Source organism: Lates calcarifer, linkage group LG1 (assembly GCF_001640805.2).
Source record: "Lates calcarifer isolate ASB-BC8 linkage group LG1, TLL_Latcal_v3, whole genome shotgun sequence".
Lineage (NCBI taxonomy): Eukaryota > Metazoa > Chordata > Actinopteri > Centropomidae > Lates > Lates calcarifer.
In genome coordinates, this window is record NC_066833.1 from 571090 (window position 1) to 588851 (window position 17762).

At 38.7% G+C, this 17762-nt stretch overlaps 1 protein-coding gene across 1 annotated transcript; it reads left to right on the forward strand.

Annotated features, from left to right (window-relative positions):
* Nucleotides 1-671: 671 nt before the first annotated feature.
* Nucleotides 672-17363, forward strand: LOC108897150 (interferon alpha/beta receptor 1b). The gene is made up of 8 exons (XM_018696611.2): nucleotides 672-858; nucleotides 5110-5263; nucleotides 5762-5952; nucleotides 6388-6548; nucleotides 9333-9486; nucleotides 14576-14733; nucleotides 14999-15168; nucleotides 15343-17363. The coding sequence occupies exons 1-8, from the start codon at nucleotides 804-806 to the stop codon at nucleotides 15569-15571; spliced, it is 1272 nt and encodes a 423-aa protein (XP_018552127.1). The 5' UTR covers nucleotides 672-803; the 3' UTR covers nucleotides 15572-17363.
* The last annotated feature ends 399 nt before the right edge of the window (nucleotides 17364-17762 follow it).

Below are 17762 nucleotides of genomic sequence, written 5' to 3' on the forward strand. Positions count from 1 at the left end.
TAGCCTACACCTCTTTTAGGCCTGTGCAGGTGGTAGTACGGTGGGATAGGGATTTGACTGCATCCCACATTTCTGAGGTCCTGTTGCATGAATTTCATGTTAAAAAGGTTACTATTTTCTGTTATCTCTGTCTTTTTGCCCCCTTGATTTGTTTAACCTACCAGAGTAGAAATATTCTGTTTGTGGGCTCTCTACAGTTATACACCAAAGAGAGGTTTATTTACAAAATTATTCTCACATTATCTTGATGAAGCAGATCCGCTGAGTTTTTGAGTGTTCAGCTCCTATCACTTTGTAGCTGAGAAAAACAATTTAACAAAAAGCACATATTCTGTGATTTGGACTCTTCTCTTGCAAGAACTGGGTACAGCTGAAATAAAATCATTTAATTTCTACATTATATAGTAGGTAAAAGTGGGGAGAAATTAGCAAATGAGAGGGGTTTACCACATTTTGTTGCTTACATGGTAAGAAAATATGTGATAGAGGATGGCATGTGTAGTCTAATGAAAATATATTCTTCCAAGTGTTTTTTTTTTTTTTTTTTTTTAACTTTGTTGCTTACTTAGTCACAAATATCCAATGTTAAATACAATGCTTGCGTTATGAATGTTTGACTATTATTTTGAAGTGCAACCGGAAAAGTATTTCCAAAACCTACTCCCCTTGCACTAGCTACTTGACACTTAGATGTTGGACGGCCGAGCTGAGTCCGTCCCAACCGAGATTCACCTAGGACCCTGACCATATGAAAAACAGTCGGTTGGAAGGTTAACTGGACAGTACCTTGCGAAACGACAACCATGTCCGCAGCTTTGCATGTCTCCCTTCTTGTTTTGTACCTTCAAAACAGCGTTGGTGAGTTCTTTTGCTGGCTAACATGCTAACGTTCGCCTGTTTGTGTTTTTTTTTAGGCTAGTGTGTATTTTGTTGCGGATACAAACTAACTACACGCCACCAATCTAAAAGTTAGTCTGCACCGCACCTCATTTTACTTAGAGGTTAGTTGTTGTCTGTTGTTGGTGTGAAAATCAAGTTTCTGACGCATTTGTAGTGGTAGCTAGCCGATAGAAATGTACATGTGACCGCTACTTGTTAATTTAACTGTATATCGTGTTGGTGGTCAGGTAGCTTGAGCTAGTTTTTTTTCTTTTCTTTTTTAAAAAACAATTTTCAGTATCTCCGAACAAGACATACACAGAACATTGCGGTACAACATTCGACGAGTTTCTGACATGTCGTCGGCTGTTATGATCAGAGAAACAGAAAGTATTTGCCTTGGTGCAGTGAGTCAGCTTGCATTTCCTATCAGAAAAGATGGATCATGCTTAAAACAGAGAAAAAGATTAAAAATGGGGGGGGGGGGGGGGGGGATTGCAGTGCAAATGAAGGACATAAACGTAATCTGTGGTTTTAAAGGTGCTCAAGTGCTCATAAATGACACTAGTCTTATAATGGTTTATTAACGTAAGTATAGAACTGAATCATGCAGTTACAGCAACTGTTCCCTAGTATTTTTCTGTCCATCCATTTGTCAGTTTGTTTTGGTGCGTAATCATTTTAAATGATGAAATCAGTTGTGAAGTGTACTCCGATTAGTTTCCAAAACAAAATGATCACTCTGGCACCAGTTATTTGTTAATGGTGGATCTCTGGATCCAGGTTGTTTTGAGCAAACAGAATGACACTAAAACGCCAACACAGTTAATATGGCATACCATGTCATCTGGTGCAGCAAAATAGCAGTCTGTCCTTGCTCATAATACTGTCTGCACTGGGACTGAAAAATTAATCAAACTAGTTTTAAAATCATGATATAGCCAAGTCCAGTATCCAAATTGCTGGAGCTGCAGTTTTTTGAGAAAGGTAAAATGTGTCACAACATACCATTATATAAATTATTGTGATGCTGCAAATATGGCCTGGCCAACAAATCATGTTGATGTCAAGGAACATGGTCGTTTAGAACAGACTCCACCAAAAATCGCATCATAATTTTAATGTTAAATTCAAAAATTCTCTCTAAAATATTGACTCATACTAAATTATCTATCAAAGTAATTATCCAAAATGGATTTTAAAAAATATTTATTCATTTATTTTTGTCTTATCGTTCAGCCCTAATCAACCTCAAGCTAAATTGGTGTATTTTGGTTCTTAACATCCAGCTGTTAGCAGTTCCTTTTTCCTATTGATAAACACATTACCAGCATTTCCCAGCAGATATGGCTTGTCCCATTACAAAATTACAATTTGGGGACTTACATTTTCTTTAAAAGTTAGTATGAAGTTTAATCAAGTCTGCTCCCAACATATGGAAATGAAGAAAGCCGTTCAGTCTGCTGTGGGGTAAAGGTTAATATTCTTAGAAGTGGGTTTTATTTAGTCAGAGCTGCTCTGTGTTAAAGCCTAACTTTTCTTTCAGTTCATGATCAAATGTGCTTTTCATGTGTGGAGCTTGTTCCACTTCCTCTATTTGGTATCTTGTGATGCAGTCATAACTCAGCCAAGTTTTTCTTCTCCTTTTTAAAAGTAGGGAGTTTTGATGATGGTCAGGCTCTTCCTGTCCTTGGAATGACAATCAAATAGGAGTGATATGGTGTGTGATTGTGTGTTTTGGAGAGGGGTGGGAGTTAACCAAACCATGCCACTTTTTAATCACTTCCAGGATGTATCTTACACAAAATTTAACAATTTTGAATTAGACACGGGCATGACATACAGAATATACTGCTTCTACAGTTGTTTTATGTTATTTTTGAAACTAAGTTGTTTCAGACAGATTATGGTTACAGTAAGTACCTATATGTTTTCTTTTTTTAATTCAAGGTTTTAACAAATCTATTACCTTATGCATCATAAATGTCACTGGTGTGTTTCCTGAAAGAAGAGCTGTTTTAAAGAAGGGTTCAGTTTGACATACTGTACTGGTCATAATAGAAGTATGTTGTCTTTGTTTTGAATGGGGGAAAATACCAGTGTATATGTAAATACCACACCTTCCTTAATGCAGCTGAGCCACACCTTACAGAGTGCTTTGTACTATGCACTTATTGTTGCTAGGCAAGTGAGGCAAAATGTGTTTAAGTTTTAGTTAGTTAGCCCTCAAAGTGTTTCATTAACTCAGTTTAACTTGGAAGAGTTTCTGAGTGCTCATGTAACGTGTTTTCCTGCCACAGAGGAAAGAAATCCATGACACATGAAAACAAGTCTAAAGCAACTCCCAGCATCTTTACTACAAAAATGGCTGTGGACAGAATCATCTGCTGAGCAGCCAAACATTACAGCAGTTATTAATGATAAGGAGCTCAAAAGGACAGTCTAAATGGCAGAGAAAATCATTTTGACCAAGTATAGGAGTAGATGACTGTTAGAAAAGTTAGACAAATATGGGATTTATATCCTGCCTTATTGGTATTTCATGTTTTACTTTTACAAGAGAAGAGGCTGTAATGATGCGGATTCTCTTCTCCTGGAATTAACATTATCTCAGTGAAACATTCCCAGCAGGACTAGTATGAAAGTGAGTTGTATCTTTGAAAGGTCTTTTCCCAAAGACAGATTTTGGAAAAGGTTGAATTATCTTATGATCAAGGTTATTTCACATTCAGGCCAGTAAGCTAATCAAAGAGTAGTTTATGTGTGATTAAACTTTGTTGGTTGCTTGTCATGTTGCCATTGCTGTACTTGCTGATCTCTCACAAAAGATTTCAGTGAGATAACCTGAACAAATAATGTAGAGCTGTTGAAGTTGTGCAGCTTTCCCTTCATCACCATATCAATCTTATGTTGAGTCAGTGTTTCATTTCAGTTTTATTGGGCATCTGTTTCGCTGTATGATTCACAAATGCCACACCTTGATAACTTGAGGTTCAGTGACACTCCATGGAATCCATATCTGCAGGGGCAAAGCAGAATTGACATCTAGATTCTGATACTGTTGCTTACAGCCAAGGACTGTTAAGTAAAGGAGGCCATTCTGATTTTTTAAAAATCTTTGGTCTCCAGTACTAACCAGAACCTCTGACTTTGTGTAGTGTCTGTATAAGCATGTTTATGAAACATCAGACTGAGTGGTTATAGAGTTTGCCAAACAACAAAAAAGGAAGTGTTGGCTGTAATAGTATAATAATATCCTCCAAGAATGTTGGCGTCTGACCCATTTATAAACAGTAAAATGGTTTTATTGCAGGAGACACTGTTTTGATGTTGGCTGTGTCTTTTTGCTATTCTAAACACTATCACAGGTAACTTGTCGGACCAGGTAGCTCAGTATATGTCAGATTTAAATGACAGTACACATTGACTGATAAATAACCAGAAATTGCAGAATAGAAATGTAAAATAAATGTTTGAGATCCTGTTGAAAAATTCTTCTGCCATAACATAGAGCTTTGATAAGTTTATTTTTCACCTGTAAAATTTCCCAATTAGTGCATGTTTTGTTTTTAATTCTTTTATAACCAAAAATCAGAATTGGTTGGGCTCAAATATTAATGTTTTTGCTACACATTCTGTGCTAGGTCAGTTACACCTGAAGATCAAAGCAAATCTATTTTTGTACAGTTCCTCCTCACTCTGCAGACAGGTGTTTGAGTCTCTAAACAGCCAAAATTATTCATAGTTAGGGTTTTGGGCCTGTCACCCCATTTGCTAAATTTCTGTCATTTTTAATTTTTTTTCCCCAAATGGTTCTCTAACTGCAGCACCATCAAACAAAAGTTCAAGCACGTGATTTTCTGTATATCACACTACTACTGCATAAAATGTCTTTAATTCACTCCTCCTTTAATAACGGTATAATCGTTTTGGAGGTTGCAGTTTGTGCAGCTCTTCAACTGTTTGCCTTACTGAGAGGAGTTGCTGTTATTTAGCCCACCCTCACTAATTTTTTCTGACTAACAGTCCAAAATCAGAAGATGCTCATTTTACTATCACGTGTGACAAAGAAAAGCAGAAAATGCTCACATTCTAGAAAATGGAACCAGAAAATCTGTCTTGAGATTAATCAGTTACTAGAAATGTTTCTTTTTTGTTTTCTGTCTGTTGACTTGTCAGTGAATTGACTAATCTGTTCGTTTTAATTTTTTTTTTTTCCCTTTTGAAAAGGAGTTTATTGCATTGATGCAACAACTTCAGTTGGAGTGGGAGCAGAGGTGCCCCCACCACAGGATGTGACCATCATCACCTTAAATACCAACTACACACTGAGTTGGAACTGGGACCAGAGCCATGCTGTCACCTTCACCACACAATATGTTGGGTAAGTCTCACTCACACATCATACTTGAGGGATAGAAACCAGCCATACTGAGGCCTAGGAGAAAGTTTGTTGTAACAAACTCAAGTTTCAATCTGGGGTTAAGTGACTTGCTTTCAAGCTGTAGGTAAACGTATTCTCCTTTAACTACAGCAGTAATCCTGGATAAACAATGAGGCAAAGTTCTGCAGGTCACCCTGCACAGGTAACCTTCAAAAATAATGTGTAACAGGTAAAAAATATGTTTATGTGAATTCACAAACCTGTGAATTCACATAATTATATTTAACCCAAACCAGGCAAGGATAAACGTGAACTAAATGCACATGGTTAGTGAGTGAAATAAACATGAGAAAAGTAGCTTGATGGATCAGATTATTTCAATTGGAATGTAAAATATAGGATTGGAATATAAAATGTGTTCATCTGATGCGCTATTGTGCTGTTTATTATATTTTTATTCTTTTTCCTCACGCTTGCTTTTTTTACTTGTCCCATCAGGAAGTACGAGCTGAAGTTCAAGAAGAAGATTCCAAACTGGACCACAGCATGTGAAGAGACATCACAGAGGTCATGTGACCTTACAGCGTTCAACCTTCACTACTTGGGCATCTACATGCTTCGTGTACGAGCCAACGTGAATGGGCATCACTCCAACTGGGTGCATTTGGAATTCTGCCCTGATAAAGATGGTGAGAGACAGGGATAAAATGAAGATGAGTGTAAGGAAAGTGGGACATGAGAGAGAATTAGTTCTTTTATATGTTCAGGCAGTTTACAGGAAAGACATTTTATTCATGAGCCCATGGCAGCATGGCGCTAGCTCAATCAATCAGTCCAAAGTGGTAGGACTTAGGCACATGGACTGTGTGGATGTCTCCAAGCTCATCAAATATTTTGGTCACTGTAGGTACATTACACAGACATAGGATAGATTCAAAAGGGATGGGTGTGGTGGAAACATAGATCAGAGTGTGATTTTATGAATAAACCCTCAGGCAATCACATCACAGGTTTCATTGATATGAAGCAGCTGAGTAAATCACCCAGCAACATGATTTGACAAATGGTTTGGTGCCTCTCCCAGAAATCATGTTTTGTCATTGTTTCTCCCTTGCTCCTGCCAGCTGCTGTGGGTCCTCCATCCAAAGTGGACCTTGCTCCTGCTGGAAGCGACCTTGATGTTTTCATCTCTGACCCTCTGACCAGCACCAACAGTTCCATGAAGGAGAAGCTTGACCAGATGTACTACCTCATTCTCTATTCAGAGCGTTCTGGAGACACACAGGTAGGGGACTCGCTTTGGCAAACACTAGGCCCATTCACACAATATTGTGCTCAAGTAACTTTTGTGCTAAAAAAATAATAATAATGAAAAAATACATAAACATAAAAATTTTCCCAAAACCTCAACTTGTGTCCTTGGGCAGCCTTTTTATTGCAGCTCACTTTGACATAAATTCTTCTGTTGCTTTTTTATTTGAAGCATTTTGTTAAACCTTTCATACAGATTCAGAAAAATCAGGACAAAATGTCACAGATATGTTACAGCAGGAGAGAATACTGAACAGTTTCTCCTGTTCACACTTACTATTTTCTGTTCAGTCCCTAAAGACATCTGGTGAAACCCCTTAGACTGCAGCAGCCACGTAAACAAGTCATCCACTTGTAATCAGTTCTGTTAGCAGAGCACCTGGTTTCTGTGTCTCTGTTGCTGTGTTGGTTTTGACTTGTGCCCTTTTGAATTGTGCCCTAGAAGAGGTGTTTCCTGTCTGAGCTACAAAGCTTTAGAATCTCACAAGATAGAACACGTGAGTGCCTGGCCTGGTGCAATGATTTCCTGCCAGTTGTTTTTACATAAAGCAGCAAGCGGTCTTATAACTGGTTTGACAAGAAAAAATCTGGTTATTATAGTGCATCCTAAAATAACCCACATATATGTGTGTGTGTATGTGTATATAAAGTTGTCAGTTGAAGACCTGATCCTTTAAGAAACATAATGAAACAACTACTTCCATCCTTTTTTATCGGAAGTGGATGTTTCCCCTAAATATAAATGTAATTGGTTACATGGTTTAAATTCACCTTCTAACCATAATTTAACTGAAAGCTTCAGTCTCAAATTGCTTCATTTTTAGAAAGATATAGATGGGTTTTTAAAGTCTAGTGATACAGGGTCTTTAGGGAGCTGTTAGTCTTTGTAGCATCTGTAATTTGACCTTTTTACAGAGTAAAACAATGTGCAGGCATTACTGGAGAATCACTGCACTGCAGAGCTGTAGAGGACAGCTGGCCTTCACCCACACCTTACGTCATCTGCACTGTTAAATAAGGAGGCAGAGGATGGAGACCTCAACTACACCCTTTGTAAATGTAACCTAAGTTTTTGACAGACATTCAAACCACACCTCTGTACTTCTGATTTGTAACTACATGACTTTCATTTTACTGGGTTCCTTAAAGAAAGGATCTGAATGTATTGAGTCAGTTTTATTAAATGTGACCATTTCTATTGGTTTCAGAGGTAAAGTTACAAAATATCTGTGTTTGTGTGATTAAAAGTTGGTTTAAAAAGGTATTACCTTGAGTGCGTACAGTTGTCGGGAGCTTGGATGGAACAACTTCCATCCCATCTTAATGCTCCCCCACCAGACTGCAATGAGGACAAGGTCATCGTTGATCTTTTCTTTGAATAACAAATTACTGTAAGAAAAGTTCACAATCAGCATATCTGATACACTGACACACTATAATCTTCACATTACACTACAAGGTAGTGTAAATATTTACAGCTGAAGACAGCACATAGTACACTTGACCACAGACATTTGAGCTACAGCTGTTTGTCAATTGTAATTGCTCTAAGGTCTTTGCAGGCTGCCATTGACTTTCAGGCTTTACAGACATTAACAGATATTTGATTATGGATCAGAGGAAAACCAGAGCCCTGTTTCCATACTCTTGGTGCATCTTACCTCGTCTGCAAACTCAACAACAATTGTCTCCAATTGTTGGTGTGTTTCAAAGCACAAAGCATTAATGCCAACCATCAGTCAGGATATTGAAAGAGCGCAGATAGCACCAATAGGCTTTCTTTCTAGACATTTGTGGTCACACTAATGCATCACGATAATGGACATTAGTGCTTACTTGACTCAGAATTTTGTTAGTCGAATCAGATTTGGCCATTCAGTACGAAAATTCAACTATTCGTTCTTGTGTTTCATACAGACTTGAAGTTGCTGTCTTGGTAGCCCAATTATGAAATCCTTTCACTCTGCAGAATGTCTCTCCTACTGGGCTCTCTGATAGCATTGTCAGATGGTTTTAATTCTCTTTAACACCAGTAGTTTCCATTTTATCTGTGCACATTCCCATGACAGACATGCAGCTCTCGACAGGCAGGACTTCCCTGACACTGGAGCTGAGAGTATCAGAGCAGCCAACAACAAGGAGTCGCACTGTCATTCATTTCTACTACCTCCATAGTCTTGTGGTTCAGTCATTTTAAGACAAGACTCGGTTGTGACGTTTACAGCCTGCCTAAGTGTTGCTCCTGCATTGCTCTGTGTGTGTACTGTGAGGCAGCTAAAAATAAAAACAAAAAGTGATGAGTCGTTGAATCACATTTTCTAAGTCGAATTGGGGTTTTCCTGACAATGGCAGTGAATCATTGCCTTTTAGGGGGCAGTCCTAATGGACAAATTATTAGAAATGAACTCTGGTTATGTTGGGAGACCTCAGCCTGGCCAGGATAGTTATACCCTTTCCACTATATTGTTTGGGGACAGAAAAATATAGACTGTTAAAGTTGAATTCATAAAATTTAGTACAATGAGTTGAATACTCCCTTAATTTGAAATAAACCCCTAGAAATGATTACCAGTGCATCAGTTAGTAAACAGCTTCATTATTAACATATGCAAAAATACAAACAGTGGAGATCTTGGTGATTGAATGTTATTTGTCAGAAGTATTCATCAGAATTTCTTTGATATTTGATTACCACCAAATCCTTACAGATGTCCCAATTAGATAGTAAAACTTAAATCACCTCTCTCGTGTCCTTCAGGCATTAAGAACCCAGACGTTAACCAGCAGTGCCAATGTGGTGACTTTGCCAAACCTGAAGGCCTGGACATGGTACTGTGTTAGCGTCCAGACACACGCTGACTTCTACAACAAGAGCAGCAGCTTCACCTCTCCCCAGTGTATGCAGACTGAAGGTAAGGTTTACAGTGAGCCACGCACTGAACTGAGATCTACATTTGACTTAGTCTGTGTAAGAAGTAATACTTATGTGTTCTGAGTAAGTTACACCACAGAAAAATGTGTTATTAACCACCCAGCTAAATTTGAATGGTTAAAAAAAATCTGCAAATGTATAAAATTAGGTTTCAAAATCATGACAAAATGAGGAGCTCTTTCTGCTCTAAGACGCTGGGGGAGCACAGTGACAGTTAGCGTCCTGTTAGCACCCTGTTGATGTTGTTGTGAATGACCTGTTGTCTCTGATGAAAGATTGTAAAACTAACCGGGATGAAACGGCCACTGCAGAGACAGGTGTTGGTGGTGTTCCTCAGCTCTCCATCAATCAGTGTGGCTCTTCACAAAATTAATTCACCTCCCCTTAATGCTTGTGAAAATTTAAATAAGGCGACGATCGAGCTGTTCTGCAAACCCTGGCATCCAGGGAAGATGCATTTGCAGGACAACGGTATAGCTAGCTAGAAAAACTTGTAATAACTTGCAGTCAAGAGGCACTGATGCAAATGTAGCTCTGCTATTTATAATGGTAACAGTATTAGGGACGGGCTTATGCTGAGTGGTGGCTCCAGTGCGTCATGGAGCCAACCTTTCAGACCTGCCCATAAAATCCTGAAAATGAAACTGATGAAAAACTGTACTGTAGTTCAGTCTTTTCACATTTTCAGGAACTATTTTCTAATATAAATAATGTGTTTAGAGACATGAATTTGACATGAATCTGAATTTGCTTTATACAGACTTTAAAAGAGTGACAGTGATTTAAAAAAAAAAAAAAAAAAAAAAAAAAAGCTGCATATTGACAAGTGATTCAGGATGTGTTGCGCAGGGTGTACTGAGTCTTTAATTGATCCTGAAGTATACATCCAAATTGCGCAGGATGATAATACAGTGTTATTGTGAAATGACTGGAATCATACCACGTTGGTATAATCTTATGTTATTCTTCTACAAATCTCTGTTATAAAATTTGTGATTGCGTGCAGGTTACTTAACTAATCAAATTAGTTCCTGAAGTTTAACACTTGAAAATGTTTTTTTCATCCCACAAACTCCGCAAGGTAGGGTTACCCATACCCCTACAGTGCCCAGCCTTTCAGCAAGGTTTGTAAATCTTCCATGAATTTAAAACTTTTTCTGATACAGACTTTTTGGAGACAATCATTGCTAACAAAGCAAAGTGAAAACTGTCAGTAGAAATCCAAGCAGTATATACCACTGCTAGACCTAGGCATCAGCACCTGGATAACGACCATGACACAGTTTGTTACAGAATGTAATGGTAAATTCAATTTTTTACCATACTTGTGAAACTCCTCTATTATATGGTTGTGGTATGGAAGTGGCTGACATTAGATGTGTACAGATCCTCAGAGTTTGGTCACACCACCATTTTTTTTCATGTCAGACTCAGTTCATTCCAATCGAATCATAGTAACCAGTGGATTTGCTCACAGGGGAAGTAAATCGGCACAAACTTTTTGCACTGACGTTCAACCTTCGTGAACTCTTAACTTTGGACCATTGACCAGCAAGTTTGAATGTAGAGTTCCAATTTGTCTGTGTTGAACTGTTCACTTTTGTTGTTTGTAACCTTCTCTGTGATAGTCTATGCTAACTAAACAGTAAACGTACAGTTGAGTTGGTAACCAAGCTAAGCTAATGAGCTAACAACATTGCCTACTGGCCATTAGAAAGCTTGCTAACTTGGATAGCTTTAGTTTTCCAATTAAATTTGTTTTTATTGAACAAAATGGTGTACAGTAGTTTAAAAATGCCAGGGGACAGTAAACAGAACAGTAGTGGAAAAAATGGAGAGAATCTTCAGGAGTGGAGCCCACCAACTGGGGTAGAAAAAAGTAGGTCTTCTCTATGTCCAACTTTGTGATTCAATTTACACTGAGTGCATCAAGCCTCATTGACCACAGTCGTAGCTGCACCTGTTTTTATGATGCACATCCATGTGACTTCACGAGAAGTGATGATTGTTGCCAAACAACACACTTATCCAAAGCACATTGTAATTTCTCCCTTCAAACAAGCTGGAAGATGTGGATAACAAAAACCGAAAGAATATGAAGATAACATACCAATAAAGAAATAAGACAACTTAGAGTTGTCTTCAGAGTATTGAAGGGTTGCCACAGGTAAACCTAACAACACTAAAACAAACCGCTTGGAAGTCTATCACCAATGCAATCAATGATCAGTGTGATCGAGGACAGGGGGCTGAAGCTGCACTACGGCTGGTTGTGGACATTTTTAGGATGTCGGTGGAACAGTTTGAGGTCCTGCAGGCAATGCAACTGCTGTATTTTGTTAACCTAGCAAGTCAAGGCAGATGACCACCCACCCTGAGTCTGGTTCTGCTTAAGGTTTCTGCCTCTTAAAAGGACGTTTTTCCTTGCAACTGTCGCCTTGCTGCTATATGTGAAAAGTGCCTTGAGATAACTTTTGTTGTGATTTGGCACTATATAAATAAAACTGAATTTAAGTTAATTGAATTTGAAGTGGCAGACAACCAACCACCTATGTGATTGTGATGCCTTTGTTGGTCATGCAAAAGCTCAGAAAAATTGACCTTGTCTCAAAAAAAAATTACATCGCTTTTTTGCTGCGTAATACTTGCTTTCTGTGAAAGTACTCATAACAAAAAGAACAGGCAGAAAAAATACATTGACGTGAAACTTAATTGCACAAACAAAATGCCCTCAGTGTGAAAAGGCCTTAAGAAATTACTTAATGCTACAGCTATTGTCCAGGCTTACAGTGTTACAATGAAGTGCCATTTAGACAAATTAAGAGTGTTGCAATTTTACAGACTCAAACAACTTCACAAAAGAAGAGGAAAGCCCCACATCACACGCTACCAAACCTACGCAGTTGTTGTGCAGCACCATTGTGGCAGCAATAAAGACACAGACACATTCAGGACATATTCACATTTTACTGTGGAGGCAGTGAAACCTAAAAATCTAGCACCAAAAATAGGTTATTAAATGTAATTTCACCTGTTTAGTCATATGTCAACTTTATTTATATTGCTCTTTATCACAAACATGTCTCAAAGAGCATTATCACATGCCTAATCAGCCATTTCTTCAGTGGGTTTCCACTACAGTTGTCCCTCACTATAACGTGGTTCACCTTTCGCGGCCTCGCTGTTTCGCAAATTTTTTTTTTTTTTTAGTGCAATTTTGCATGCTTTTTTTTTTTTTTTTTTTTTTTAACAGCGGATGAATGCGCATTGTGTTCTGCATCCTGATTGGCTAAGGGAGAACCCGCGCATTGTGTTCTGCATCCTGATTGGCTAAGGGAGAACCTGTGGCATTGTGTTCTGCGTCCTGATTGGCTAAGGGACTATAGACCATTGTCAATCAATCTCCTCCGTGCCGTGTCTCCTGTACAGTACAGAATGTGTTCGGCTTGCCAAATTTACATAAATGTTCGATCGCTAGCAGTGTGACTCTGAAGTGCTGTATGTTTGCAAGTTTTCTCCCCGACAAAACCCACAATGTCGACGAAACATTCTGTACCGATAAAGGCACTTGCGATCGCACCCAAAAGTCAGAGGAAGATGCTAACCATCGCACAAAAAGTTGGACTTCTGGACATGCTGAAGGAAGGTAGAAGTTACACAGCTGTAGGGCGCCATTACGGAATAAATGAATCTTCGGACGACAGCAGCAATAAGTTTTAACAAGGATGCAAAAAGGATTGTAAGCTTTGTGGATCAGTGACTGCAGGAAAAAGAACATTACGCTGGATACCAACATCATCCACACAAAAGCTAAAAAGCTTTATGAAACCTTTGCTGACAGCGATGATATTCATGACAGCAAGGAGCAGGATGATGCGGAGCCCAGGCCATCGACAACTGCTTTTCATGTAGTACCAAGCCCATTTAATGCCAGCAAGGTTTGAACTTTGACAGTGTTTAAACGAGAGAAATGTGAGAAAATGTTAATGCCTGTCTGAGAAAAGTGTATAAAGTGTGTGGTGAGGGGTTTTACAGTCTTAAAACATATATAATAATTGTAAAAAATAAAGCTGACTACTTCGTGGATTTCACCTATTGCGGATTATTTTTAGAACCTAACCCCCGCGATAAACAGAGGACCACTGTATACAGTTCACTCTCCATGTCTCAAATTCCTGATTAAGGACAGACTCTATGATTGCAAGCGTCATGGGTTGACCTCGGCCATCTTGCAACAAGGTCTACAGTGGCCATGTCCAAGTTGCAGACCATTTGAACATCAGTTGAATGGAAACCCTTTAGATTAACATACAAATATTCATATTCAGAGGGAGTTTGAGATGAACATTTTAAAAATAAGTCCTGCTTGTTTTTTCCTGCTTCCTCTTGAGGGGATGGTAGATATAAATTAAAGCAACAAGTGAACCAAGGACACTCCTCTAATAACCTAATTTTCCTTATAGTGATAATATCTCCCACACTATTCTAAAAGGCCAGTTTGCATAAAGTGCTCCTTTCTTTCCTTTCTATAGTTGATTTGCCTGCCAAAGTGAAACCTCTCAATCAGCTCATTGTCTGAATAGAGGTCCAGTTTCTCTGATCATGGATGCCCTTTTTTCACCTTAATGCTCTGTCAGTATTTATTCTGTTAACCAACTTGCACCTGCTTACACCTGTCAGGGCTGGTGCACTAGTCATAACAAAGTTGGTAGTAACTTTCAGTTACATTACACCTAAGCATACATCCATCTGATGCACTGTGGTGCAGGAACTATCGTGACTGACAAATGCTGGCAAAGGTTAGCTCAGCAGCTACAGCAGTTCACCCACCAACCCTGTTAGTATAGTCCCTGTGCCACCAAGAAGCGGGAATATTTCACTGTACCACTTTCTCATGTGACCAGACGTGTTCAAGTTATAGTATAGGCAACTTCACATGATTAGGTTTTTCACTGATCTAATTGCAGAATAAAGAGGAGGTTACTCGAGGCAGGCTGTGTATGGATTCCATGATATATATAAATATGATTTATGCAAGTATGTCTGTGTTTGTGTACTCACTTTAAAAGGTAATGCTCCATGGTGGCTGGTCTTTCTGTGCTTCCTGGGCTCTCTGGTGATCTGCTTCCTGGTCATGCTGCTGTCACTCTACACCTTCTTTTGGTTCTACAAGACCATCAAGGCAACATTTTACCCCTCCAACCAGATACCTAAACACTTCAAGGAGGTATGCAGGCACAGTATGCTACAGTTTTACATGTCTCATTACAGCTTTGACTGTGTGCAGTCAACAGGCAAATCCAAATAACTGGTTTGTTACATAGCAACCTGAAGATAACAGCTGACTATCACACTGTGTTTACAAGTGATGCAGTCACTTGTTTCAATTCATTTGAATGTTAGAAATTGTAACTCTTTATCCTTTTGAAGTTTATGTATTCATTTCTACTCCAACTCTCCTCTCCCCTTCCTCACCTTGGTCCTCCCTCCAGTTTCTTTATGACTCTCCTGCCTCTGACATCCCTCGCCTCCTCACCCCGGATTCAGATTCAGAGCTGCTGTGTGAGGTGACAGTCAATCCAGAGCCAGCGGTCCTGGAAATTCACAATCCTCCTCCTGAGGCCCTACTGGCACCTCCATCAGGCCTGGAGCCAGACAGCAGGTTGATTTTAATTTCTGCTACATCTGCTCATATGTTCTGTGTCATAGGACAGTACACATTACATTTTCAAAGGTTTATATATTTATATGACCTTATTTTTATATCTGCATAGCTTTAAAATGATGGAGCTCTGTAGAACAAACAATAAATGTTGCTTCCCCTTGATATTTCCAGTGGCAGACACACTCGTCAAGACAGCAGCAGCAGTGGAGATTCAGGAGTTTACTCTTCGGGGGGCAGCTCCAACCTGCGGCAGCCTAACAGCAGTCAGTTCTCCACAGGGGCTGAAGATGTTTGGAAGGGCCCCTTTGACCTGGAGCAGGTTAAGATGCAGGAGATGACTCCCAGGCTAAAAAGTCAACTCCTGATCACAGATGAGGGCGTTGTAGATATGTGTGTCTGAGGGCATGTGTGGGGAAAATACATCTGTTAAAAAGAGACATGAAGCAAGGATGATGTTAGGGAAGATAGAGGTTTGAAGAAAATGTACAGTGTGCCTTTTCTCCACCTGTCACTGTGAAACAAGGAGAGGAAGATGTTGTCTGTTTAAAAAAAATGTAGGGAAAAAGAACTACTAGAAAAAAAACAAGCTCATGAATGAAAGACAAAACTGATCTGCTGTAGTGTTACTCACTATTTCATTTTCCAAGGAGGAAGGTTGTCATGCTGAAGACAAACCATTCAGTGTTGATGTAGCTTTCTTAAAAAAAAAAAAAAAAAAAACCTTTTGAGAATCCAGATCCTTATTTCACCTACATTTTGGAACCAGCCAGGAATTACTGTTAGTGCTGATTTAAATATATTGTAGATTCCCTTCATCTCGTCTTCAACACCCACTATCCTAACCCTGCATTCATGCTGTAAATGGTTGACATGCCTCTGAGGATTAGAGTACCATAATTTCCGGACTATAAGCCGCTACTTTTTTCACACGCTTTGAACCTTGCGGCTTAAACAATGATGCGGCTAATTTATAGATTTTTATGGGCTAATGAGCTTCATGCCAGCAAAAACATTTAGACACCTGCGGCTTATAGACAAGTGCGGCCTGTATATGTACTTTTTTTTTTCTTTTTAAATTTAGTGGGTGCGGTTTATATTCAGGTGCACTCAATAGTCCGGAAATTACGGTATATCTGTGTAGCAGTCTGCTTTATTAATGGTTTTGATCTAACCAGCCTGATTAGACCCAGTATAATTTGGACCCAGCCAGACTTGGGTCTGAGCCAGTTTGGTATGTGGGCAATGGGTCAGCTTAGCTGGTGGAAGACTGTAGTAATCATGTGTTATGGATACCTACAATACTTTTTCTCTGGACACTGTTAAACAGACTAATGGCTGACCATCAAAACAGCGAAAGGTTGTGGTGCCACACTTGTGACCATCTGTGTGTCAGAGGAGTGTCTTCATTCTACAGGAAAGTAGTGGACTTGGTCTGACCTGTTGATAATGTTGCTTCAAGTTTGAACTACTGATCAGAGATACTTTTCTGTGCCAGGCTTAGTTGTGTGGCATGGAGATTTAAAACCCACTTAATGACTCAGACACACATGGACCTTTTGCACTCTTGCAGTGTACATGTCTCTGCCAATGGGGTTTTACAGCTGGGAATGCCAAAAACATCAACATTTTTTGAAGATGTTCACTTTGAAATGACTATTATGAGAGTAAAAGTTTTCTTTTTTGAATGTATGTGATATATGGTGTTAATTTGAAAACACGCATTTAATTTTTCCATTTTTCCATTTATGATTCTTATAGAATCTTGGTGCCATATTAGTTTTGTTTGTTCATGTAACTTACTTTGTTTATATCAAAGATTCTTTTCTTCATATTTTTGATTGGAGCTGTATTATTTCCACCTCTGTTCATCTTTCATGTTTGTTTTTATGTTTTGATGTAGAAATTTGCTTGTAACAGAACATGCCTCAGCACTTATTTATCTAGATCACTTATTCTGTGACTTCACACTCAACAAAGATGAAAAGAAGCTTAGCAAACTTATTTTGTGAAATGAGTTCAGAATGTTGCAGAATTTCCAGTCTAAATTGCCTCAGCATCTTTTGCCATCACTCTTTGTTGCAGTGTTTGTTGACTTGTATATTTGCCTATTGTAAAACGATGTACTGGTGAATCTACAGCACCCATTTTAATGGACAATCATAAAAATTAAATAAATCACCTCTAATACCAAAGCTTGGTGTCTAAATGAGTGATTTCACTGCATATGCATATGCACCAAGTGTCAAACTGCTTATTATTCATCAGAGTAGGACTGCAGCTATTGATTGTCTTCATTGTTTTTTGGGTTTTTTTTTCTTGTTTTTGTTTTTTATTTATTTGCTGTTTTTTGGTTAATCATTTTGTCTATAAAATGTTTACAGCCCAATATTCAGACAAATTGTTTCATTCAATCATCAGTACAGAACACCAAGGTTCGATTTAGTATAGGACAAAGAAAGGTAGAACCAGAAAATGACTGACAAAAACAATTCATAGATTACCAGAATAAGTTGCTAAATTAATTTTCTGTGACTGACTAATCAATTGTTTCATCTCTGTAACAATCTGACACACTGATCATAGTCAGATTC